Source organism: Phyllostomus hastatus, unplaced genomic scaffold, assembly GCF_019186645.2.
Source record: "Phyllostomus hastatus isolate PE091 unplaced genomic scaffold, TTU_PhHast_1.1 phas_contig_29, whole genome shotgun sequence".
NCBI lineage: Eukaryota > Metazoa > Chordata > Mammalia > Chiroptera > Phyllostomidae > Phyllostomus > Phyllostomus hastatus.
In genome coordinates, this window is record NW_025333835.1 from 40,328,251 (window position 1) to 40,355,799 (window position 27,549).

At 45.3% G+C, this 27,549-nt stretch overlaps 2 protein-coding genes across 6 annotated transcripts in view; one reads left to right on the plus strand and one right to left on the minus strand.

The window, feature by feature from the left end:
* Window positions 1–18,690, plus strand: part of CLDN10 (claudin 10) — a 91,317-nt gene extending 72,627 nt beyond the window's left edge. For both annotated transcript variants that reach the window (XM_045839131.1, XM_045839133.1), the window contains exons 4-5: window positions 17,627–17,734; window positions 18,331–18,690. In XM_045839131.1, the coding sequence (XP_045695087.1) occupies window positions 17,627–17,734; window positions 18,331–18,451 (229 nt within the window). In that variant the 3' untranslated portion in view covers window positions 18,452–18,690. The remainder of the gene's footprint in view (window positions 1–17,626; window positions 17,735–18,330) is intronic.
* A 1,530-nt stretch (window positions 18,691–20,220) lies between these two features.
* The window catches only part of DZIP1 (DAZ interacting zinc finger protein 1), a 47,550-nt gene continuing 40,221 nt past the window's right edge, over window positions 20,221–27,549 (minus strand). For all 4 annotated transcript variants that reach the window (XM_045839220.1, XM_045839219.1, XM_045839221.1 and 1 more), the window contains 4 exons: window positions 26,367–26,560; window positions 25,016–25,146; window positions 23,198–23,372; window positions 20,221–21,050 (listed from right to left, as the gene is read on the minus strand). In XM_045839220.1, coding sequence (XP_045695176.1) covers window positions 20,974–21,050; window positions 23,198–23,372; window positions 25,016–25,146; window positions 26,367–26,560 — 577 coding nt within the window. In that variant the 3' untranslated portion in view covers window positions 20,221–20,973. The remainder of the gene's footprint in view (window positions 21,051–23,197; window positions 23,373–25,015; window positions 25,147–26,366; window positions 26,561–27,549) is intronic.

Sequence of the window (27,549 nt, forward strand, 5' to 3'; positions counted from 1 at the left end):
AATGGGGAGGAGCAAATGATGGGGTGTGACCGCAGCACATTAACAGCTGGCCTTGATTGTGTCCGTCCACCATGGTATTTGCCAGATGCTAACGTCTGGCCCAGTTTCCATCTCAAACATGGAGATGAAAACCGAAAGGAAACAGGGCTCTTGAAGATTAGAAACACTCTAATGATATTTACATGAAATATTGTTTCTCATTTTTAATTAGCCTTTTACATTTGCTCTGTTAATAACTATGGCCTTAACGAGTGCCACCTAATGAACTTTTATGAAAAAACCTGTGCGTGATGCGAGGGTTTTTTTGTTGTTGTTGTTGTCACTGCTGTTTTAAATGTTCTAGGAGTGGCATGGACACTCGGATGTGACCGGTCCCAGTTGCAGGTGAATGCTCTGGCATTTACAGATCAGTCTGTTGGTTGTTGTCATTTTAACTATGGGCTGTTGCTTTTTATAGTTTCCCTAGACTTGTTTCTTTGCATTGGGAAAACCCCAAGGATACTAAATTAGAAATAATACTATCTTAAACATTTTCTCTTTCTTTTTTTATTGCATTTTATTGATTATGCTATTACAGTTGTCCCAGTTTCCCCCCCTTTGTTCCCCTCCACTGAGCACCCCCCACTCCCTCAGGCAGTCCCTCCACCATTGTTCACGTCCATGGGTCATATGAATTAGTTCTTTGGCTACTCCATTTCCTGTGTTGTACTTTACATTCCCATGGCTATTCTGTAACTACCTATTTGTACTTCTTAATCCCCTCACCTCTTCACCCATTCCTCCACACCCTCCTCGCATTTGGCAACCATCAAAACACTCTCTGTATCCATGATTCCGTCTCTGTTCTTCTTGTTTACTTAATTTGTTTTTCAAATTCAATTGTTGGTAGATGTGTGTTTTTTGTCATTTCATTGTTCATAGACTTGATCTTCTTTTTCTTAAGTAAATGCCTTTAACATTTCGTATAATAATGGTTTAGTGATGATGAATGCCTTTAGTTTTTTCTTGTCTCAAAAGTTCTTTGTCTGCCCTTAGATTCTAAATGATAACTTTGCTGGGTAGGGCAATTTTGCCTGTAGGTCTCTGATTTCGTGACTTTGAATATTCCTTGCCAGTCCCTTCTGGCCTGTGAAGTTTCTTTTGAGAAATCATCTGACAGTCTAATGGGAACTCCCCTGTAGGTAACTGACTTCTTTTCTCTTACTGCCTTTAAAATTCTCTCTTTATCTTTAACCTTTGGCATTATGATGTGTCTTGGAATGGGCCTCTTTGCATCCTTCTTGTTCTGGACTCTCTGTGCTTCCTGGGCTTGTATGTCTATTTCCTTCACCAAATTAGGGAATTTTTCTTTCATTATTTTTTCAACTAGATTTACAATTTCTTGTTCTTTCTCTTCTCCTTCTGGCACTTCTATGATGTGCATGTTGGGTCTCTTGAAGTGGTCCCAGAGGCTGTTTATACTAACCTCATTTTGGGGGGATTCTTTTTTCTTCTTATTCTGCATGGTGTTTTTTGCTTTCTTATGTTCAAAATCATTGATTTGATACTCGGATTTATCCACTCTACTATTATTTCCCTGTAAATTGTTCCTTATTTTAATTAGCGTATCCTTTGTTTCTGACTGGATCTTTTTTATGCTGGTGAAGACCTCACTAAGTTCCTTGAGCATCCTTATAACCAGTGTTTGGAACTCTGCATCTGATGGATTGCTTATCTCCATTTTGTTTACCTCTTTTTCTGGAGTTTTGATCTGTGCTTTCATTGGGGCCATGTTTCTTTATCTTCTCATTTTGGCAGCCTCCCTGTGTTTGTTTCTATGTGTTAGGTAGACCTGCTTTGACTTCCTGTCTTGGCAATGTGGTCTAATGTAGTAGGTGTCCTATAGGGTCCAGTGACATAGCCTCCCTTATCACACAAGCTGGGTACTCGAGATGCACTCTTCATGTGGGCTGACTACACCCTCCTTTTGTAGTTGAGCCTTGGTTGCTGGCTCCTACGTAGTCTGTAGCTATTTACTGGGTGTGCTGGCCCTGGGGTTTCCCAGGTGGCTCTGGCCAAGGTCAGCCCCCACCTGTGTTTTGCCAGGGGCCATCCTGTCTGAGCTATAAAGCAAACTGAGATGCCTGCTACTTGTGCTGGGCTTGGAGATTCCCAGGATAAGCCAAGCTGTGAATCTAGTCTGGCTACTGCTAGTGCCAGGTCTGGGACTCACTGAGGCCAGCTATTGCTTGTTTGATGGGATTTAGGAGGTTGTGAAGCACAAGCCAAGACCATTCATATGGAAAAGCAATTTGGGTTGGCCTATAAACTGAGTGGGGCAGAGTCTCTGGGGTTAACCCAGGCAGGTCAAATAGTCTCAGACGTGGCACCAGCTTACTAACTCTGTGAGGGGAGTATATAGAAAAGGGACAATGGCTTCTGCTCACCTTGGTGCCAACACTTCAGTTTCTCCCTGTACACCACTGGTGCCTTTCAAGCTGCTACCCCGGTGCTGGAACTCAGAGGGAGTGAGTCTGAGCAGATGAGTCCCTGTGTGGGTTCTTTAAGAGGAACTGCTTGGCACTCCAGCAGTTTCTCCCAGTGCTTCAATCCCTGCTGGTTTTTGCAGCCAGAAGTTATGGGGACTTATCTTCCTGGCACTGGAACCCTGGGTTCTGGGGGAGCTACTGTAGGGCTGGGACTCCTCACTCCCAAGACATCCCTCCTGAATTTTTATCCACCACACATGGGTCAGGGACCAGACGGTTCCACATTTGCACCCCTCCTACTAGTCTTGATGGATGTGATTTTTTTAATTCTATAGTAGTCAGACTTCCATTCAACTTGATTTCTGACAGTTCTGAGTGATGGTTGTTCAATATTTTAGTTGTAATTTTGATGTGGTTGGGTGAAGAGGCAGGTCATGTCTGCCTATGCTTCCATCTTGACCAGACGTCCACAGTTTGTCTTTCATGAGAATATACCCAGGCACCTTTGTGGAAAGCCACATCTGTATGCATGAATATTGCTGTCAGCTAGGCTGGTACGTCTCTTTCCATCTTCAGGTCAAACGCTAAAGAATTTTTAAGAAGTAATCACTAAAATGGCTGGTCAGGTCTACCTTCCTTTTTTTCAGTGGATTTTGAAATCTTCAAAAAATTGATTTTCTAGGTCTCTCTTTTGTATAGTTTATGCAGAAAGAGTAAATGCTTATATAGTGAAATGCTTATATGATGACATATAAAGAAAATAACAGTGAACGCATTGAGTCCCTACCATGTGCCAGGCAGAACATTGCAGGTATTCCTTATTTCATTCTTACAGCAGCCTTATGAAGTAGGTTCTCTTAGGTTTCCCTTTTTTTAAATTGAGGAAGGCATTCAAGCAATGTGTCCAAGGGAACTGAGACTAAACTAGAAGGCTAGCTAATAGCGCTATGATTCCAACCAGGCAGCCAAACTCCAGAATGCTGGCTATAAAATATGTGATTTATAATATTGTACTGTTGTGTAAGTTTTGTTACAGTATGGCCCATGTATTTTTCATCAAGAGAGTTTATTTTGTACAGTTAAAGATAGTTTTTATTCTGAAATTTTATTAAGTGGGAAACAAAAACAACCATTTTAGACCCCAATATAATTTTTGCTCCCCTGTCTATGTTAGGAAAATGGGTTCTGAGGTGTAAATTTTCTCTCAACTAATTTTTGATCATGAGATTTGGACAGATGCACATGACACCAGACATGAGACTGTGCTCCTGGGGATTAGAAATATTTTACTGATATTTAAATGAAGTATTTTTCATTTAAATGATGCATTTTTATTTCAGGGTTTGCGATCATAAATCTACAACAAAACTATATTTCTCTTGGTTTATTTTATTACAGCCATTGCTAACTCTTCTAGATTATTTTTCCTACATCGTTGTTTTTATTTTCCAGACAATGATGAAGAATGTCAGAATCTTGAAAAATAGTTTTCACGTCTCCTCATACAGTCAGGGCTAATTCGTGGATGCGCCGTAACTTCACCTTGTCCTTTGTGTGGTTTTATTCTGTGCTTGCTGTCTGCTCAGTCATCTCACTCAGTTTGATACATTGGAATTTCTTCTTCACCTCTCAGACTTCAGTTAAACTCAGTTCAGTAATGATGGGCTCTGAAAAGTTGTCCTTTTCCACATTGTTGGCGCTGCATGGAACTCTCCCATTTCCACCCAGCCTCCCAGCATTCCTTTCTGTGCCTACTCACGCGCACCCTGTGTGTCTGTATTCTCTTCTGGAAAATCAGGGTAATACCAGTGCCCCTCATATAGACTTGCTGTGAGAGTTAAGAGAGGGTATATATATATATATACATATATAAATGCTCAGAACCAATTAGACAAAATCTAGCACTTTGTATGAGCCATTACTTTATTGTATTGGCTATTATTAAGATCGCTTTTTTAAAGATTTTTATTTATTTATTTTTAGAGAGGGAAGGGAGGGAGATAGAGAGAGAGAGAAACATCAATGTGCGATTGCTGGGGGTCATGGCCTGCAACCCAGACATGTGCCCTGACTGGGAATTGAACCTGCGACACTTTGGTTCGCAGCCCGCACTCAATCCACTGAGCTACGCCAGCCAGGGCAAGATTGCTTTTCTAATTGCATGTTGTATTTAAGATGTGGCTTATCTTTATAAATGCCTTTATTAAGCTTTTTATCTGGTGACTTACAATATAACGTGTACAATTTGCCAGTTGACCTTAATATAATTAAAAACACAAGAGCTAGGAATTATGAAAAACAACATGATTTAAAGATTGGTGGTGTTTACAAGTAACAGGTCCTTCATACCAAAACCTTATAGGGAATATAGACTTCCATTTTCTTTATTTTTAAATATTTTATTTATTTTTAGAGCGGGGGAAGGGAAGGAGAAAGAGAGGGAGAAAAACACCAATGTGTGAGAGAAACATTGATCAGTTTCCTCTCCATGTCCCCAACCCAGGCATGTGCCCTGAATGGGAATTGAACCAGCGACCTTTCAGTTTGCAGGATGGTACCCAATCCACTGAGCCACACCAGCCAAAGCTGACTTTTGTTTAGGGAAAAAAAAATCCTGCTCACTGAAAACATGTTAGCTCTTTGAGACTGGGACTTTTTCTCTCTCTCCCCTCTGGAAGCCCAGTGGTGTCTTGTACAAAGAAAGGCCCTCCATGACTCACATAAAATCCACTTCGATCAAGGAATTGTCGAGGCCTGAGAACTGTAAATATGACCAGCTCCTACTTACCTGCAGTGATAGACTAGAGACATAACAATGACATGTGACATCGAGAGGAATTCACAGACTTCTCTACAAACCAACAAATCAACTAACCTGACTTCATCTCTTTTCTGCAATCAACACCTCTCAGAGAGAAGATGAAAATTAGGACTCCTGGCCAAGATGGAGGAATAGGTAGACACACTGTGCCTCCTCCCACAACCAAAAGGACAACAACAAATTTAAAAACAAAAAAACGACCAGAACTGACAGAAAATCAAACTGTATAGATGTCCGACAACCAAGGAGTTAAGGAAGAAACACCCACCCAGACCAGCAGGAGGGGCAGAGATGGGCAGCCTGGTGGAGAGGGCTCATTGCAGTGGCTGAAGGACCAGGGCCAGCAAGGTGGCAGGTGGCAGACTGGGTGGTCCCACATCTGTGTGCAGATTAACTGGGAGGAACAACTGGGGAGCGAGACAGACCCACAACCCAGGGCTCCAGCAGGGAAATAAAGCCTCAAACCTCTGACTGAAAACACCTGTGAGGGTTGTAACAGTGGCAGGAGAAACTCCCAGCCTCACAGGAGAGTTCACTGGAGAGACCCACAGGGTCCTAGAACGTACACAAACCACCCACCTTGGAATCAGCCAGAAGGGCCCAATTTGCTTGTGGGTGGCAGCAGAAGTGACTGAAAACCGGCAGAGAGCAGAGCAAGCAGTACTGTTCCCTCTCAGACCCCTCCCCCACATACAGTGTCACAATTCAGCACACAGGTTGCCCCACCCTGGGGAATACCTAAGGCTCTGCCCCTCACTACATAACAGGTGAGCAGAGACAAAAAAAATGGCCCAAATGAAAGAACAGGTCAAAATTCCAGACAAAATACAACTACGCGACAAAAAGATAGCCAGCCTATCAGATGCACAGTTCAAAACACTAGTAATCAGGATGTTCCAGGAACTCTTTGGGCACTGCAACAGCATAAAAAAGACCCAGGCAGCAATGAACGTTGCATTAGGTGAAATAAAGAAAAATGTACAGGGAACCAACAGTGAAGGGCAAGAAACCAGGATTCAAATCAAGGGTTTGGAGCAGAAGGAAGAAAGAAACATTAACCAGAACAGAATGGAGAAACATTAATTCGAAAAAATGAGGAGAGGCTTAGGAACCTCCAGGACATCTTTAAACATTCCAACATCTGAATCATAGGGATGCCAGAAGGAGAAGAGGAAGACCAAGAAATTGAAAATTTATTTGAAAAAATAATGAAGGAGAACTTCTCCAATCTGGCAAAGGAAATAGACTTTCAGGGAGTCCAGGTTGCTCAGAGAGTCCCAAAGAAGTTGGACCTAAAGAGGAACACACCAAGGCACATTGTAATTACATTAGCCAAGATGAAAGAGAAGGAGAGAATCTTGAAAGCAGCAAGAGAAAAGGAGTTACCTACAAAGGAGTTCCCATAAGACTGTCAGCTGATTTCTCAAAAGAAACCTTATAGGCAAGAAGGGGCTGGAAAGAAGTATTCCAAGTCATGAAAGGCAAGGACCTACATCCAAGATTACTCTATCCAGAAAAGTTATCATTTAGAATGGAAGGGCAGATGAAGTGCTTCCCAGATAAGGTCAAGTTAAAGGAGTCCATCATCACCAAGCCCTTATTATATGAAATGTTAAAGGGAGTTATCTAAGAAAAAGAACATCAAAGATAGGAACAGTAAAAAAACAACAAACTCACAGCTGTTAACAGCCGAACCTAAAAAAAACAAAAACAAAAACAAACTGACTGAACAACTACAACATGAACAGAATCACAGAAATGGAGATCACATGGAGGGTTATCAGTGGGGAATGGGAGGAGGATGGGGGGAAAAGGTACAGAGAATAAGTAACAAAAATGGTAGGTAGAAAATAGACAGGGGGAGGTTAAGAATAGTAAAGAAAGTGTAGAAGCCAACTTATATGTACGACCCATGGACATGAACTAAAGGGGGGAATGCAGATGTGAGGGATATGCAGGGCAGAGGGGAATAAAGGGGGGAGGGAATGGGACTACTGTAACAGCATAATCAATAAAATATATTTTAAAAAACTGACTAAAATATTTTCTCATTAAAAAAGGAAAAGAGAATTGAGATCAGTAAGCTGCAAATTATCTCTTAACATAAACGGATGTTATAGGTCTTAAAATACAATCTTTTAAAGCAAGAGTTGCACTGGGCTTACTCTAGGGATAGTAGTTCCTTTGCTGGCGTTTGCTAGAATGCAGCGATCTGATTTAGTTGGTACAGGCACTCGGTGTGTGCTGGAGAGCCCAGGCTGGAGGCAGAGCCAGCCCGAGGTGCACAGGAATCTGAGGTCACTGCCGCAAGAAGGTTTTGACTTTCTTTGGTGTCTTCGCTGACCTGCATGAAAGTTCCTGGAAGTCAGAAAACACGTCTGTCATCGCTGCCTAATGTGCCTAGCACGCTGCCTGCTCAGTGCAATCAATTCTTATCAGTTGTACTAGTCCTTCCAGAATCAGCGGGAAAGGCTTCTGTGGTCTCACAAGACTGAGGAAGTCTCAAAGAGGATGTACATAGACAGCACTCATTAACCTTCCTAACGTAGCTGCTGCCCAGTAACATCCTCCCCTCCAGCCTTAGAAGGCGCGTGTGTGTGGTGGGGGTTTGGGTGTGGAGCAGTGCCTAGGAAGGGCAGTGAGAGAGAGCTGCTCTCCACATGCCCTAGTTTAAATTTCCGGCGAGCATACACCTGCTCTCCCATACACAAACCCTAAAATGTGCTGGAAAACAGTTCAGGCCACAGAACCTAGTGTGGTTCTTGGCGAGCTGCTGCTGTTGTCTTTCTGAAGAAAGCTGTGCTAAACTAATTGAACCTTCGTTGTAGATTTCCAGGACATACTTCCAGAAGGCCCACGTTGGTTGCCTAAGTTAGAAAAACACAGCTAATGTCATTGAAAAGTTCCCACCACATTCCTACTATGTGCAAGACATTCAGCAGGCACTTGGCTGAGAAAAGAATGAGTGGCTTTGGGGTGTGGCCGGACAGAAGGCTGTGGCAGTGGCGTTGCACACAGCATCCCGCTTAGCTTTCAGCGGCTATTTACTCTGAAACCCTCTCCTGCCGCTCGTGGGAAGGGTTTTCTTCCAGGCTGCGATCATTGGGCAGAATTGCAGCCTTTCAAGATTCATTTCATCTGGTTCTGGTTGTGTTCTGCTATTTCCCCATCTTTTCCTTTTGCTTTGCGTCCTTGCTTTCATTGAAGTGATGGTTATGTTTTATGACTCCAGGGTGGGCTCCGGCAGAGCCTTACAAACTGTTTCTCCATTCTTCCACTTGGGCTGTTTCAGACCAGCTCCCTTGTTTTTATAACAAACCCACCAAATTTATTGCCTCTCCCCCCAAAAAACTACCTTCCTGCAATCTTATGGTAATAGACACCTCTTAGTGATTCATCCTACAGGGTGCTGAAATTTAATTACATTATTTCCACCTTTGCCTGGTCCCAACCACTAACTTCCTGAATGTCTTGCATGGTTTTCTTAAATAAACTGTTTCAAGTAAGATTTGATTAACATGAAGAAACTTGATTTCAAACTATGCAAAGGTGGAGCCCTGAATCAGTTGCCCTAATTGAGGACACAGGTGGTCCTGGGGATCTTAGATGTATTCTCTTCTAGTCTGCGACATTTACCAGTAAAGTTTTGGCTCTGATTTTCTCACCTTGGTCTTATCTGCAGGCTCTTCTATTTTCAGAGTTTTTTAAACAGTGGAGGTATTTATCTCTAGTTTCTTCATTCCGGGCATATAATCAGTTTCTACTTTAGGATTTAAGCTTCACTCAGGTAAAATCTTTTCACTATCACGGCTGCTTCCTAGTTAGCAATGAACAGATGTCTACTTCCTAGTACATTCTCTCATTCCTGTTACTGTCAAGTTAAATGAACAATGGACAATTCATGGAGTACATTTATCCATTACATTTCCTTGGTGATGTGGAAAGGAATATTGATCTCACTAGGTGGCCTTGCCAAGATATTTAACTTCTTCCTTCTATCCGTATTATAATTTGATGAATTGTGGGTGTTTGTTTATTTAAGCTTACTCCATCCATGTGGTTATTTGGAGAATGAGTTAATATTGGTAAACAGCTCCTAGATTCTTGGATAAGGGAGTCAATAGAAGTGCCATGTGAACAAAACAACTCCATTGTTGAATATTGACAGGGTGCGATCCTGTGACTGCGTTTGGTGGGAACAAAGGTCAGATCAGACCAAGGATCTGATACTTTGACTTAAAAATGCTAGCATGACTGGCTGGGATAGCTCAGTGGATTGAGCACAGGCTGCAAACCAAAGCATCGCAGGTTCGATTCCCAGTCAGGGCACATGCCTGGGTTGCAGGCCATGGCCCCCAGCAACCGCACATTGATGTCTCTCTCTCTCTCTCTCTCTCTCTCTCTCTCTCTCTCTCTCTCTCTCTCTCTCTCTCTCCCTCCCTTTCCTCTCTAAAAATAAATAAAATCTTTAAAAAAAATTTTTAAATGCTAGCATGACTTAAAAATCGACTTAGCAATCAAGTGTTTGGCAATTGTGTTTGGTTTTTACTGCCCAGTACACGAAGCCCCCATCCCTGCCAATGTGCCGTGTTTTTTAGTCACTGAGCTTTTACCCCCCTGCCGCCCAGCCTTTTCCCTCTCCTTTTCACGTGCTGGCTAACCCCTGCTCCTCCTGCGCAGCTTGCATTCTGGGCGAAGGGCTGTCCTGGCTGCCCCCACTGCACCTCGTGCTTCTGTAGAATCCTACTGAGAGGTTAGCACTTTCTTAGTGCTGCATCTCCCAAACCAGTCCAGGAGCACCTCAAAGCAGAGGCCACATCTTGCTGACTGTTGGAATCTCTCGCAGCTAGTCCGTGCTCTGTGACAGTTACAGCAAGGACGGTCAGTCAGCAGTGCTGTAGGACTGTCTGTCTGCCTCTCTCCTGGAGCTGGAAGCCTTGAGCATGCTTGCAGAGATTTTGGTTGAGTGGGAAGAGGAGGCAGCATAGCATACTGTTTAAGGGTGAGAACCCTGCCCTGGCTGGCGTGGCTCATGTTGGTTGGGCGTCATTCTGCAAAGCAAAAGGTCGCTGGTTCAATTCCCGGCCAGGGCACATGCCTGGGCTGCAGGTTCGGTTCCTGGTTGGGGCACATACGAGAGGTAGCCAGCTGATGTTTCTCTCCCTCTCTTTCTCCCTCCCTTCCCCTCTCTCTAAAGACAAATTTAAAAAAAGAAAAAGAAATAGTGAGGAACCTGATGTTCCTACCCCTTAGAAGAGAACTTGACACGTGGCTCCCAAGAAATGTTAGCTGAATTGACAACCTTAGTTTTTGGAGCAATAAACCTTAAAAATTATTGTGGTAGAGGAATGTTGGCGAGGCCATGGAACAAGTAGAACTCTCATGCACCGCCAGTCGGGGGCATAAACTGGCACAGTCACATCGTCAGCCTGCATGGCAGCATCTGCCTGACCTGGACACGTGACCCCAGAACCCCATCCCTAGGGGTACACCCAACAGAAAGGCATCTGTATTTTGACCAATACACGTGCGATGTTTATAGCAGCACTGTTTATAATAGCCTACCCAAATGCCTATCAACAGTAGAGGAAATAAACAAATGGGGGTACATTCACGCAATGGGACACTATTCAGACATGGGAATGAACCATCTACAGCCATCTGGATAAATTTCAGAATCAGAGTTGAGTGAAAGAGCCAGATGCAAAGGAGGACATGGAGCGTGGTTCTCTGACGTACAAGAACAGGCACAACTAACCCGAGCCATTGGAAGCCGGAGGCAGGGGAGCAGAGACTGGCAGGCGCACAGCAGGGCTCGGGGACACTAGTTCTGGTTGCACGTGTATTGGATTTGTGAAATTGGACCTGTGCGTGTAAATGTATTGAAAACTTAAAAAAAATTTAAAGGAGTAAGGACCCCGGATCCAGGCTACCTGGGAGTAAATCTCAGCTCTGCCGCTTGTCAGTTGTGTATCTTGAAGAAGTTACTTGTCTGCTCTGTGGTCTGGGTTCCTCATCTTTAAAGGGGAGTAATAGGTGCTGTGAGGTTATTGGGAGGATTAAATGAGATAGTACATTTCAGCTGTTGAGAACTGTGCCTGGCACGTAGTCAGCACTCAGTAAATGCTAGCTGTTATTTTAAAGGGTGCTGACCCTTCAGCAGGGTCCATTAATGTAGCAGCTTATTAGCTTGTACAGTGTATTAAGGGTAGCTATAGGGAAAAGTACATTGAAATATTGGAGACCGAGTGGAAAGGATAATTGTAAAATGCTTGCCTCTCAAGTCGAAGGCAGCCTTGAACGAGGCCTAGCAGGAAGCCATGTTAAAGAAACAAGGCTCGTGTAGTTCCTTCTCCTTATTTCTAACCACTGAGAAGCACTGAGTTGGAGACATACAGCAAATTGAAATTGCCAGATGGAATGATGCTCTTGAGACCCTTCGAGTAAGAACCCACTCTCTATGCACCTTCCCCAACACCTGGGTGGGCTCTAGCATGTGTTCAGGTGGGCTGTTGAGGATTCTGGGTTAAATGCTGATGCGCTTTGCATCGACCCGGGTTCTTGTTTACCGCGAGTCCAGCCGTGCATTTTCCCCTCAGTGGGAGCAGGTGCACGTACCCCTCCTCACACGCGGAGGCTCTGGACCTGTGCCCCCCGGCGCTGGCCTTGTCCTCGGGTGTCTGAGGATGGCGTTGCTTGCCTTCGGGATTCCCCGTCTCCAAGCACAGCCCCCTTGGCATTGTCAGCCCACCTAGACTCGAAACTGTGCACATAAACCAGTTATTGTGCCTACTCTGAGTACTATGACTCAGCACATCATTTCTCTCTTAAAATTCGGGCCCAGGAAACCCCCAATTATCCGCATGAATGGAGGAGGTCAATGGCATGGATGTTGCTGAACAACAGGTTCGTTTTTTGAATCGAACTATGCAATTTTGGGGACCTGAGGTGTTCCTTTGAAATTATAATTCATTACCTTGGCTAATATTATGTTAAGTCATACTGTGGATGGCTTCTTAAGTTCCCATGAATAATTGGCAAGAATTTGATCTTTTGTAGAGATACCTACTGAGCACTTCCCACACAGAGGGACGGAGGCAGAAAAGTTAAGAGGCAGGTTGTAGAGCCAGACCTCTGCCCAGAGACCTTGGCCCCGGCCCCGGCCCCGCTGTGATCTTAGGGAATCGAACCCACACCCTTACGGGGTACAGGACTATGCTCCAACCAGCTGAGCCAGCTGGCCAGGGCTGGAGGGTAATCTTTAAAAGAAGGCAACCCAATGCACTTCAACTTGAAAATGTTAACCTTGACAATATATAGGTGTACTTTCTAAATTTTAATTTTTGGGACACATGTAGTTGTTTTAACGTAATTGGCCTATTTATGTTGGCCCCTACCACCCTTGATTAAAACGAGGAGTCGAACAATATGTGTGAGAAAACACGACCCTAAATGTCACAAGGCTGGCTCCCAGTTCAGTGACTTTCAGCCAGGTCCCGTCACTTCTCCGGGCACCCCCAGAGGATGAGGCGTTTTTCTTTCACTGACTAGATTCTGTTTTGTTTTTAGAGGAGCTGATTTTCTCTTTTTCAAGCCCAGCTGGTCCTGATTTTAATTACTGAGCTCAGGGGTTTTTGTTTGTTTGTTTTGTTTTGTTATTTTGGTGCTGGGTGAAAAGACAGCCTGAGGGAATTTAGAAAAAATTCCATACCCTTGAGCTCTTGAGCCACTGAGAGTGTTCTGAGCAGGGAGAGGGAAAACACACAGCTTTCTGAAACGACAACTGCAAACACGGTGCATTGATTATATGTTTTCTTATATATTAACGAAATCTCGTCCTCAGCTGAGGACAAGGGCTGAGGGCTAAGAACTCAGCGTTGGGATCCTGGTTATGGGATTTGAATCCTGGTTCTACCCTTGACTCAGCTCAGGCACGGGGCAAGTTATTTAATCTCCCTGAGCTTCAGCTTCCTCATTGGGAAAACCCACTGAATTGCAGTCAAGATGGAATAGAACAATAGGTGCAAAAAAAAAAATCTTGGCACACAAACACATCCTAAGACTGGGAGCTGACAGTAACAGTGGCTTTTGTCCCTGTGGGTGTTTGTTTACCTGAACTACGTCTACCTGGGTTTGGGAGAACAGGTGATGTTTACTTTGCAAAAAAAAAATGCTCTTCTGATTCCATTGTTACATTTCATCACACTTTGCTATCATTATTTGCTTAATGTCTGACTGTTCCCGCTAGACTGTAAGATCCTCGAGAAAGGAGCTATGTGTGTCTCAGCCACACCGAAACACACGATTAGCACAAGGCTTAGCTGCTTGTTTCTATGGTAGCAACCAGGGTAGGCTCACCAGCTCCCCATGGACGGCAGATCAGGTGGTCACAGGGGTTCGGGTGCAAGGAAGAGAAAAACAGGAGGTGAGAATAAGTGACAGGTGTTCCTCAACCCGTTCCCTCGGGATGACCGTGGAGGTAACAGGGCTGAAATAGGAGATGAAGTAAGCGAAGCTTTAACATTAAGGCCCCTAAGGCAGGTAGTAGTTCTTGTTCTTTCAATGTGGAATGAGAGACATGGACGACAGCCCAGAGCCCCAGGCACAGCCAGGCGGCTGAGAATAACTTCATCCAATAGTTCAGAGGACATTTTAATGCCTTTGATCTTTATGGTTCTTTTTTGGGAAAATTTTAAGTGAGTAATCTGTGTTTTAAGGTCTCTGTATGCCAGTCCATTTCCCCCTGTTACTCATTTACTAAATTTGCATTCAGTTACATACGTGAACTAAAGTCATACGGGCGGCTTTTGATTAGTTCTATCAACTGAGCAGAATACCTGAGAAATGCTCCAAAAACGAAGTTCCCTCCTCAACCTGACACTCCTGGATCTGTCTGGGGTTAAGCAGATTTACAGCCTTTCAGAATAACGAAGGCATTTTGGCATTTAACCAGCAATTGTAACAGCTGGTTAAAGAGGCCACGGAATGAGTGGGAAAGCTGGTCTGGGGCCAGGAGGAAATTGTTAACAGAAGAAAGACCTGCAGCAGACGGCCTGAAATTTGGACAGTCTTCACAGGTGTGAAGTCAGCTTCTCAAGCATTACCAGAAATGAGGAGGGACTTCCAGGCAGACACGAAGTTTCCCAATCAGTGGGAAGGAGGCGATGTAGTCCAAGACAAATCCCAGAGGGTGTAACAACGTATTTACACACACTCTCTCAACCCTGTCTTTCCGCAGTGGAAGTCCACTTTTGCCAGATCAAGTACACTGATAGGTGTGAACTCAAGTAACTATTGAGCAAGTCTGCTACACTGTCTTTCTGCAGAGTGAAGAAGAGAAAGTCTCTGAAAGAAAAAAGAACCAAGTCACAAAAGCCCATATGCTGGAATTATTAACAATTATTGGTATGGACGTGGAGTCTCTTAAGGACTTCAACTCTAAACTGGCAGTACTATGGAGTAAATATTTGTCTTCGACAAAAATCACAAAGAATTCAAATGAAAATGATCTTTCCCTTTGAGTAGAGTCTATACTTAGTGGCTTATTTAAAACAGAAATAAGCAAACCTGTTTTAATGTAAGCCAAACTCATGGTTCTTACGTCCCTTCAGAATGTTTCGAGATGCTTCAAGACACGATTGCCAACATTCGAGCTGCCTGGGCGATTTATCCTCTGGTCTGCAACAACGCTGTGTACACGTGTGTGCGCTCTTTGGAATTCCCAGAGCTGCGCCGTGGTGTACGATTTCTGTCGCCCTCGCTTCTAACTGATCACTGGTGCTACTCAGAGACTTGTTTTTCATCAGCCATGGTACCTGGTATTACTGGCCTCCTATTTTAGAAAGCTAAATAGTTGAAGGGAAATCTCAGACTGTTTTTTTCCCAAGGGTTATTCAAATGAAGTTTCAAGAAGAGAAATCAGCCTAAACTCTCGGGGAGCGGGGATGGGGATAGAGAAAAACAGAAAGCATCGTTACATTGCAGTCATATGATACTGCAAGCAGAAATTTCCAGGTGCTCACTCCTGTAGTTGCCTTTGCAGTGAAGGGAAGAGAGCGGGGGGATCTGTCGCCGGTTCACTGCCGGTTCACTGCGGGACTTGTAGCAGCTCGGTGCTCTGCTTGTTTGCACAAGCTTGTTCAAACAGCATAAGAGCAGGGCCGGTGTGGAAATCCAGGACATCCTTTTTAGATGTGTAACGTATTTAATGAAGCCATCTTGGATAGAACCGCCCCTTCAACACTCTCGATCAGGCCGGCTGGCTTCTTTTTCACCCGCGCGGGTCTGTCTCTCTTCAGTCCTCTTTGGGCTGTGTACTTGGTGCCGACTGAAGAAGTTTTGCTCTACTCACACCCCCTTTCGTGTCTGCCTTTGCCTCTGATGGTTGAAGTTTTCGGTTCCCAGAGCCTCCTCGGGGCTCCAGTGCAGGATGAGGTGCTTCACAGCTGTTCCTTGCTTCAGCTCTCGCCTTCCTTCCCCAGGAAAAGCAGCACAAGGGTGAGAAAAGGAGGGACCCCAGGGCAGCGTGTATTGGGTGCATCAGTCCCTCCCAATTGCCAGTGCAGGCCTTGGAATTGCCTGCATAGTCAGATCTGAGAGGAGGCAGGAAGTCCCCAGTCTTCCATAAGTGATGCCTCCTCCTTTCCCACGCGGGTGGCCAGCGCCATGCCGTTACCCTGCCCACCGCTGCTGGGCACTCAGATCGCACCCGAAGCCCTGCCCAGCCTGCAGAGTGGTGCGGCATGGAGAAAGAGATGAGGCAAAGCCCAGGACAGGCACAGGCCAGCTGCCACCAACACCATGGTGCAACCTTGATACCGATCCCTCGCCCTGCATCTGGTCAGGGGGCCGGGCTGGGCAGGGAGCCAACCTTGGTATGTCACTTTTTACCCTATGTCATTTACAAGAAAAACTTGTTTTCCTTCCTCAGCTCTTCTGTGTGATAAGACCCTTCCTACTGTGACTTCCTTCTACAGTGAAAAGTGCCCTTCAGTGGGGAATGGCAGGCAATGGTTTTTTCCCTGGCAGTGCCAGTCTAGGGCTACAAGAAGTTCGCCAACCTCTTCTTTATTAAAACAACACTACTCGTCACGAATAGGACAGGCAGACAGGAGGAAACAGCCCCTGAGATTGGGGTCTCCTTTTCTCAGTCTTTTTCTTTCTTTCTCTGGTGAATGCCCCTCCCCCAAGAGGGTTTCCTGGAGCACCCCCTCCACCTGTGATTTCCACCTTTGTTCTCAGTGGCATTACGTGCACCTGTGTCTGGTGACCTCCCCAAAGCAGGGGCTGTCTTGTTCATCTCTGCGTCTATTCTAGTCAGCAGCAGACATGGGCCATCATGAGGAGATGCTTAATAGCAATCTATCACTGGATGACAGTTATTTTTTATTCATCTCCCACTGGGTTGTAGTGATAAGCAAGATGATGCTGTATCTATCACTGACCTTTTATGGGTGCTGTAGAGGAGGGAAAACTTCTCATCCCTAATCTCCTATGTTCTCCACTGGGTCCCAGTAAATGAAACTGACAAAAGACATTAACAAGAGAAAAATAAACAGAAGCTTAGTAACATGTGCATCACACATGCACATGGGCATCCTCAGTGATGAGTAACTCAAAGGGGTGGTTAGAATTTGGGCTTATGCAGAATCTTAACCGGACAATACATTTGTAGAGAAGTGCCAAGACGAAGAAAAAGGACTTTGAGTTTCTAGGGTGGCCAATTATGGGAAGGCAGATATGCTGGGGAACTTACGGCAGATGCTAGTTAGTAAAGTTTGTTACAGGGATCTTCTGGTGATTAACTTCTACCCTTCCTGGGTAGAGAGGGGAGGAGGAGACACCTTTGTATATTATCTCCTGCTTTTAGGCAAATAGGGGAGAGCAGAGAGCTTTTCTTGTATCTGCTGCTTCTTCTCAATTGCCTTCAGCTAAAAATAATCCTTAGGCCAAAGTGACATGTTTGGGGGTGGCCTGTCTGCCCTGCTTCAGCACCTTGCGTATAAGCTGTACACAGCAGGTGTTTAATAAGTGTTTAATGAATTGAACCAGCCCGGGCTCCCCTGGCCTGCGTCACTTCTGCTCTGCCTGCGGGAATGTCTTCATTCTCCTCTTCGGATGTTGGGGAAATGTAATCGAGTGATGGCTGGAAAAATACTGTGAGAGAAGTTTAAAGCCTTATATGGATACAAGGTGTTATTACTTCCGGCCCAATCTCTAAGAGCAAAAAATGATAGTGAGCATTCAGTAAATGTTGGCCAGTAGTGTTCCCTAGAGTTTACCCCTCCCCCTCCCCCTTGTAAGTCAGCTATAACGCGTGTGTAATACTTCCTCACAGGTATGAATTAGGAGCCGCTCTGTTCATTGGATGGTCGGGAGCCTCACTCTGCATAATTGGTGGTGTCATATTTTGCTTTTCAATATATGAGAGCAACAAAACACCCAGGTACGAAAAAAATGACCCATTAAAAAGTACAGTACTGTTCTGAATTACTCCATGTGAGGCAAATTATACTTCATAATTCTTAGAAACTTCAAATACCCAGAATTGGGAAAGGTGAGGAATATACAATAAATCTAATATTAAACACAGCAAATACTATATGGAATAGAATATAGTTCATTATGGTTCATTTTTTAAGAAAAAAAACTCATCACTCTTACATCCCAAAGCTATTTCTGGAAATAGAAATACGGATCTGACTATTGGGCATTCTTCACTTTGGCCTCCTCATAATTTCCACATAGAAATCACTGATGGAGGTCACTGTAGTCCTCTAGGTTCCAGGAAGATGAGCTTTAAATAATAGTTTTGCAGGAGAACCACCGAACAGGCAAAAATGCCGTGAGTTTCTCCTGCAGAGGTTCTTCATCACACCAGTGGTTCAGAAATGACGTTGAGATATTTCTTGGGGAGACAGCAGACTGAATGTAATCAGGGGGACCCCACCTCAGCTGGGACAGAGAAAGGGGGAGGTGGTTTCTTCCCATCTTTGTCTGCGCTGCGCTGCATGTAGCGCTGAGCTGTGTTTTGCCTTCCAGGATGGGATACGCGTACAACGGGCCCACGTCGGTCGTGTCTTCACGGACCAAGCATCACGGGGGAGGAGAGGTTAAAACCTCCAACCCTTCCAAACAGTTTGACAAGAACGCGTACGTCTGATGATGCGAGCGCCGCGGCAGCCTGTCTGGAGTTTGTTACAGAGGTGGACCAGTCCCAGAACGAGATCCCATCAGGGCCCCCCTAGAATTAACACTCAAACTATTTTTAAAACACGAATTTGCAGTTTGTTGATTTGTGTGGATGTAAATGTTCTGACAGTTATATACTAATCATTTTCTGTTGTGGCTTTCTATAAAAAAAAAATAAAGAGGTTATTTCCAGGATTTGTATACATTTTATACATGTGTAGTGTGCGTTATTTAGCACGGCAAGGGGTCAAGGAGTATTTTGTAAAGTAGCTTTACTTATTCATATGTTGAAGTCGTTGCCCCCTTGCTTGTCTTTCTTCATAGATTTAACGGAAAGCGTGTAAGAAGTGGTGTCTCGGGGACAGCTTGGGGTGATCTGAGACTGTTCCTCAAAAGATGTCTGGGTTGCTTGGGTGTGCTCCTGGCCACAGGTAGTGACTTCTAGCTTCTCGCACCTGTCAGCCATCACTGGAACTCACAACGACTGTTCAAAGAAGGCTACTGGGGCCAAGACGTTATGGCCCATTACCCGGCTCGTCCACCATGAACTGCTTAGGCATGTCTGATACAGAAAGCAAGTTCTGGGGTGGAGTAGCAGCAGGAGCTGAGCTAGAAACGCGGGCCATGGCTGACTCCGAAGCCAACAGAGGACGTTCCGGAGCCTGTGTGGCACCTGCCTCTCCCAGGACCGACAGGCCGAGTCCTGATGTCCCCGGGGTCCCGTGTGCAGAATGAACTGGGTAACGGAGAGACCGCTTTTCAAGTACGTGGGTCACTCCGTTGGTTTTTGAACAAAGCTGTGATTTATTCCTAAAACCAGCCCTTTGCCACATGCTTGGCACCATTCTGAACACTTTCCATGCCCTCACTCACTTCGTCCTCACGGCTGCCCGCTCGGGTCCGGTACTGTTAGAATCCTGCACTGAGCATGGAGGAAAGGAAAGCAGAGTCTAAATAACCTGCCACAGCGAGGGACAGAACGTGGACTTTGAACTGGGGCAGTCGGGGGCAAAATAGGTAGTTCCCAGCTTTGGCTAAGAGTGGGCACCTGTGTTACCTATGAGCGAGACTCCTCCCAACGCTAATCACGGTGTGGGTGGAAATCACATCTCCTGAAGCGTGAAGGACTTAAAAGGGGAAGTCACACCGGCCGGCGGTGCTCAGTGGAAATACAAGGAAAGGAACATGTGTGTTATGCATCTTACTTTCTTTTCTTTTTCAAATACAAGCAAAAGTTTACTCAGGAAGTTACAGATGTAGGATTGAGCTCCGGAAGTGAGTCAGCTGGGTAGTGGGCAGTCCGGTCAAAGCCTTATCAAGGGTCTCCCATTTGTGTCCTATTACAAAGAAAACAGATTCCTATCGGATTTCATGAATACAGCCATATTTCCATGAAAATAATAATACTCATTCACAGTCTCCAAGCTTCTCGAGGGATTAGATAGGAAGAAAAATATAAATGTTTCAATATTGCTTCCAAAGGTATAATTTATCAAACTGCTCTCTAACAGAAAAAGGGGGGGAGGTTGCTTATATCTCCAAGACAGCTGACTGAAATCCGAAGATGTTTCCTTACTCCAAATGTGACGTGTGGGAGGGGGTGGGGAGAGGGGATGGCATAATGCAGGGAGAGTGGGGGCCGATCCACCGAGAGCACTAGCTCCTGGCTGGCTCACCATCTGTTACAGGCCCAAGGTTCCTGTGATCGATGCTTCAAAACAAAGACCAACACTCAGTAGATCAGAGTTTGGAGCAAGGAAAGGTTTATTGATCAACAAAGCCTGGTTTGAGCAGGTGGAAGAACTAATTCTCAAATCCATCTTAAAAATAGCTACATTTTATCATAAAACATCCAAGGTAAAGGTTATGGTGCAGAAATGGTACTTTTCTAAAATAATTGTTTAGTAACAACATGCTTACGATGGCTCAAAGCTGCATATGGTGAAGGTACTTCTGGAAAATGTATTTATCATGGGCCTAGCTATATTTTATAGTTCTAAACTTCTATATGAAAAATAACCAATCTACCCTTAAGATTTCACTGACTCTACTAATCGTTTTAAAGATACCAATAGAATCTTATGATAAACCACTTCCAGTGAAATAACATACATAAGAAAGATGTAAAGCTTTAACTCAAACCCAAAATATGCTGTAATTAAAATTTTTCACTTAAAAATTTGTTGGAAAAAATACACTGAAACACTACAGGACTGTTTTAAAGAAAAAACTTTTTATGACTTTAATGACATGCTATTTTTAAGAAGCAGACATTTTAAACACCTTTATATTCTTCAAAATTCTGTTGAGAATTTGTTTTTTGGGGGGACGGTACCAGGTGCCATTAAAGAGATCCTTGTTCTTTGAATCGGCTTCCTAGTTATCGTGGGAAACGCTGTGAGGCAGGAGCAGTTGTTCGGTGTTGGCGAGTTATGGGCATTCTGTGACACTGAAATAGTCTTGGCACCTGGATCTTCTGGCGTGTGGGGTTCGTTACACATCGGAAGAGTCACTCCAGTCGGTCACAGTCACTAAGCTGCTCTTCAGTGTGCTTTGTTCGTCCTGAAGTCCTGTGCAGCGGGGGAGAGAGGGGAGGAGGAGGAGGAGGCCCCAGTGATTAAATGAGCACATTGTCCAGCCTGTAAACATCGTACCTTCCTACTGCCAGTCTACCACTCAATGTGTCGTGCAGGTGTGTCCGCCGGCCCCCAGCTCCCACAGCTGTGCGGGAGGCTACGATGCAGCGTGACCGTGGAACGGCCGAGCCCCTCGGGTGCTCTCCAGGACCCTCGTGGGTGCTCAGCATCTCTCCCTCCCTGCGCTCAGCACAGGGCCGGGAGGGCGACACCGCTCTGGACTCGTTTTTGCCGTTGCTGTCATGGACTCGGAGTGAGTAGGTGGTAAAGCAAAAAGAACAAAGCTAACAACCCAACTAGGGATTAAATGGTAAAAATAGGTTTTCTAGGGTAAATGAACTTAAAAATTGTCTCGGGCCATTTGAAATAGTATGGTGCCACAAATTCCACTTGAGTTCAATTTTAGATAGATGTGTGTGTGTGTGTGTGTGTGTGTGTGTGTGTGTGTGTACTTTGAGGCCATGGCATTGGGAGAAGAGAAAGGAAATGGATTCAGACAGGCCTCTCTGCCCTGTGAACTTAAGAGTCACTCTACTGCAAACACAGGCTTGGTTTTGCAACTATTAGGATCAATATTCAGACACAGCACCTCTGGTCACCTAATGACACCTCCAGAACGGAGGTCGACGTTACGAGCTGACGGTGTGAAACCAAAGGCGCAGCTGACACAGAGGCGGAGGGAAAGGGCGAGGTCAAGGGCAGAGGCAGCGATGGTTCATTTCACAGAGTGGGGTGGGCGAGAGACACGGCTGCAAACGGCCAGAGCAACGGTTGACGTGAACATGCATTAACTCAAAATTGCAAACATGGCTACAAAAATACTGGCGAGAGGGCGGGAGAGGTGTACTGAGCGGAGAAAATGGGCCAAATCTTCGTCTGTCTTAGCAGGACATGAAGAGCTAACGCCTAAAGCTGGTCAGTCCAGGAGTCGTGGTCAGTGTAGGACCCCGACCCTCGGGCAGGGAGGTGCTCAGCAGATGCCGTGCCGATGGAGGGGCCCTTCTGTCCGACGGGACTCTCACTGCGCGCGGCAGTTACTTTGGTGAAGAATATAAATTATATTTTCTTTTTTTTTTAAGATTTTATTTATTTATTTATTTATTTATTTATTTATTTATTTTTAGAGAGGGAAGGGAGGGAGAAAGAGAGAGAGAGAGAGAAACAATGTGCGGTTGCTGGGGGCCATGGCCTGCAACCCAGGCATGTGCCCTGACTGGGAATCGAACCTGCAACACTTTGGTTCGCAGCCCGAGCTCAGTCCACTGAGCTACACCAGCCAGGGCTATATTTTCTAATTTCAAATATCGACTCCATCGAGAGTTAAATCACTGGACTCATGCAGACTCCAGGACTTATCCAGGGACAAGTGTCATCACTTGCCACTTATCCCACTGGCTATAATGTCACAAGAGAAATCTTCCTTCAGAAAAAATAAAAATACTTAATACATAACCAGAATAATTCAGCAAGACTATGCCAAATGAAAGGTCTCATTCAAGTATATGATCAGAAATTTTAATTTCTATAGGGCACCTGCATAAAGAGTATATATATATATATATGTTTACATGGGCATTTTGAAAACTAACATAAAATTTAGCCCTGGCTGTCGTGGCTCAGCGGATTGAGTGCTCGCCTGTGGACCAAAAGGTTGCTGGTTCAATTCCCATTCAGGGTGCATGCCTGGGTTGGGGGCTAGGCCCCGACTTCGGGGCAGGAGAGAGGGAACCGATCACTGTTTTTCTCACCCATCACGTTCTTCTCCCTCTCATTCTTCCTCTTTTCCCCTCTCTCTAAAAATAAATAAAATCTTTAAAAAATAATATAAAATTTAAATACTACAGATTAGGCCTGAAATTAAATAAAAATAACTAACAAACGTACACAAACCAGTTAAGTTGTATACATTCAGTCCTTATTAAAATAACACAAAGCACCAAGGCCTTTGTTATGCGGACAGAGTGCTTCGGCCTGGCCTTGACGATGCATCAACCAGCATCGTTTAGTTAGGTATGTATAAAGACAAAACACAGGTAACTGGAGAGGGGACCGAGCCTCTGCGCGACACCAAAGCAACGAACCTTCTCCCTTTGGCCCGGGAAGGACAGGAGCACCCCAGGCAGTTGGCACTTGAGTGGAATGGGATTCCTTCTTCACGGGCAGAGGCTCCTTTTGCTCCTTCCCGTCTTTCTTCCCCAGGGACTTGTCCTCCATTAAGGATGATATGTCCCAGTCGTCCTCGTCCACATCTGAGCACTGAGAGAAAGGGGCGGAGAGCAAGGCTTGTTAAGGACGGGGCGCCGGTGGAGCCCCTCCACGCCCCTGTCCGCCCGACCGAGCTCCGCCGACACTGAGTGAGCGGAGGCTGGGCACCTGAGGATCCCTCCGCTGGTCACTTCTGGGGCGCGAGGAAGTGGAGTTAGAAACCCGTGTTTTGAAAACAAAGGGGAGCCCCTCTTTTTATCTCTTGCCATGTTTCCTGCTCTGCCAATCATGAATTTAGAAAACTCCAGAAACACTACATTTTAGAAGTGAAGTTGGGATGCTCCTTAACACAGGAGCTAGGCCGTCTCTCGAGCTCTTACCTGTGAGACAGGTAAGACCCTACCACACCCTTTCCAAGGTAGACCCGTGAGCTCGGCCTTGAAACATGTGGCTTTGTGTTATATTTGGCTTGCGTAACACAAATGTAGTAACTAAGTAAACACAGTTGGACAGAATGCGCCAGATTCCACAGATGAGCAGGGAAAGAACCAATCTAAGTGAACAATCAAGAGAAAAGACCCCTGCTGGAGGCCTCCGTCAATCACGGGAGCTGTGCCGGGAAATGCGCAGGGAGACCTGCATCCACAGAAGCACTTGCGGTGTCCTGGGTGCCGACCAGCTCAGGATGCCTGAGGGCCTCTCCTCTGCTCCGGCCGGGGGGCTCGGGCTCTGCCCCCTGCTCGGCTCACACACCTTTCGGAAGGATTTTCCCACTGACTGCCAAGCAGGGTTGAAGAGTCCCTGTTTTATTCCCAGGTCACACCACGGGAGCAGAAAAGTCCCGGACTCAGATGTAGAGGCCCCGGGGTCTGGGCAGTCACAGGTTTCCAGGTGGGAATATACCCCAGGAATCCCGAGACACCAGTTCAAAAGAACTCGTTCACACCGATGTTCACAGCAGCGTTCTTTACAATAGCTGGGTGGTGGAAACAGCCTAAGTGCCCATTTGTAGATGAGTAGGTTAAAAAACTGGTTCGTCTACACAATGGAATACTACACAGCAGAAAGAAAGAAGGAATTCCTACCCTTTGTGACGGCGTGGATGGAACTGGAGAGCATTACGCTAAGTGAAATAAGCCAGTCAGTGAAAGACAAATACCACATGATCTCACTTATAAGAGGAACCTAATGGAGAAAACCCCCTGGTGAACGAAGCAGAATGAGAGACATGGAAACAGGGAACAGCTGCCAGAGGAAAGGGGGTGGGGGAAACGGTGGGAAGAAAGGGAAGGGGGTAGCCAAAGAACATGCATGAATGACCCATGGACATGGGCAACGGGGTGGGGATGGACTATGGGGTGGGGGGCTGGACGGAGGAGGGTAAGGGGGGACAACTGTAATAGAATAAACAAGAATAAAAAAGAAAACAAGTTTCAGTGTGCAAATCACCTAAGATCTGCAAGCATCCGATATAATGCATGGGACAGGATTCTGAGAGCTGGGAAGCCTGGGAAGCAAGCGTGTGACATGTTATCACTCCACTACCTTTGATGGCCTGGGGGAGGCGGGGAAGGGGATACTGAAAACGAGCAGAGGTAAAAATCCCAACCTCTACAGGACGAAAAATAACATTAAGATGCATTCATTAAAAGATGAACTTCCCGTGGATGTTGAGCAAGTAAAAGTGCTTTCACCTTTAGTTCTTCTCTGAATTCTCTTTTGATGAACACCTCAGCAACATTAATCCCACCAACTGGCTTGCTCACATTTCTCTGGTTTGAGACTGTCTTTTCAACTTTTTCAGTTAATGTCTTAATGGAGGTTCCTATAGGAGCAAAAGAAAATAGGAAACATTTTTAAAAACTGGTATCTATCTTCAGTCCCAAAGTAACCCAACAAGCAACTCTGGAAGACTCTCAGCTTTGCAAATAACTATGGACTATTAAAATAAAGTCAACTGATGTGCTTTGAGGGTTAAAAATGTTACATTAAACTACTTATGATTCTTTTAAAAATATAATGATCCTCTAGACTAGAAGTAGTAAAATTTTCATTTTAAATCAAAGGGGGATGGTCTCATTCAAGTGCTGATCAGAAACCTTCATTTCAGTGAGGTAACCTGAATGAAAGGAATACTCACCTGGGTATTTTAAAAAAACAACATTAACTATTTTAAGTGAATTAGTTAATAGTTCACACAATTATACAAATATACATACATATAAAGTATATGTAATACAATAAACTAATTAACAGCTGATATGGTTAAAATATACTTTAAAAAATTACTTTAAGAATTTCTTTGTAAAGAGTGAGCCTGAGGCACCCCTGCCTTCAGCAGGTGAACAGCACTCAGACTTGGCCCTGACGCCCCTTCTGAACAGCCCCCCCTCGAAAAGGCGGCAGAATGTACTAGAAGAGCCCTTCTCAGTCACCCAGTGTTATGGGCTGATTTGTGTCCCTCCAAACGCGGATGTTGACGCTCTAGCCCCGGTATCTCAGAGTGTGGCCTTCTGCAGAGGCAGGGCCTTCAGAGAGGTAGCCGAGTTAACCTGAGGTCATTAGGGAGGGTGAGCCCCAGCCCAGTATGACCGGTGCCCTTACAAAAAACAGGTCAGCAGGACACGGATGCACTCACTGAGGGAAGTTGATGTAATGACACATAGAAGATGGCCATCCGCAAGCCAAGAACAGAGACACAGGACAGGACCCTGTGGCCTCCAGAAGGAACCGACTCTGCCCCCCTTGGCCTTCCGGCCTCTGGAATTCTGAGACGAGACATTTCTCTCGTGGAAGCTGCAGCAGCCCCAGGAAACTAACACACCTGGGCATTCCCGACTCCCTCCTCTCCTTCCACTGAACATCAATGTGTCACTAAGCCCCGCCCATTTTCCTGGGCAGCGGCAGCTTTGCAGAAGCCCTGTCCTCTCCTCCGTCCTCCCCTCCGCGCCCATCCAGCCCAGCCTGCCAGTGCGTGGTGCCCCTGGTCGGGAACCACTGCCCTGTGCACCATTTCCCAAAGGACTCTCAGTGGCAACAGCTCACCCGTGGGCTTGGGAGAAATATCAGAGTCCTCGATTTCACTTCCTTCGGTCCAGTCAGTGTCGCTTTTGACAATTTTCCTTGCGAAGGCACTCTTGCTGTTCTTGGGTGGCTGCACAAGAGGTAAGTCTGGGGACGTGTAGGCCTGGATGAGGTCGCCAGCATCCAGCTCCTCCTCGGAGCTAAAGGGGGGCGTCCTAAACAAAGCGAAACCCAAACAGGGAGCGGTGTTCTTCAGTCTCAGGATTTACAAGCGATATGCCTCTTCACGGGGTCAGAACTTTCTCAGGTAATTCCCAAGGCGCATAACTAATGCCACTGTGGCCACCGGGGCGAGGTGGCGGCAAGGCCCAGCATTTGTGCAAAAGGCCGAAGGCTCCTGTCAAACCCGGACCTGCCACCGTGCGGCGTCTTTACCAACATGGACGCAAGGGCGGCAGCTCTCCTCCAAACCCTAACTTGTGTGTTCTTAACATTCTCAGTTTTCACTCGGCCAAGAAAACTATTTCTCAGTGGGGAAAAAATAGTTTCAGCAATAAACTACTCCACGTTTTAAAATAGTGTCATTATTTATAACTTATCTTTACACTGCATCTTAAAAAGTGCTGTTACAATCTTATTTGTAATAGTGTCACAAGAATTGTCACCCCATTTAAAGGTGAAATACAAGTTCAGAGCAGTGTTCACCCGTTTAAAAAGGACTCACCGAGCACACGGATTTCAGACACTGCTCGGTTATACCAAGTCCCGTGAAATAAAGCTCTTCCGTGACGTTGTGTACACGAAAAGTGCGTTTGAAGGGTGAATCATTACTTAGATCGTCTCTACCGTCTTATATTTCTACTGTCTCTACTATATATATGCACACATAAGGCCTCAATGAAGAGATTCAGAGTACCAATATGTCTGAAATAAGTCGATAATGATGAACTTTAATGATGACATTAGTTTTACTCATCACCAGTAACACTAATACCTATAATGTACTGAGTGCCAAACACTGAGGCCGAGCCCCTTTCCTATGCTCTTGTTAAATCATCAAACTATGCTGTGCAAAAGGCAGCACCAGCCCATCTTACAGATAAGAAAACTGAGCCCTCAGACTGGTGAGCCATTGAATCGATGGCACAGAGTCGGTGAGTGACTGAGGCAGGAGTCTGTGTCCTGAGAGAGCCTCAGAATGCTA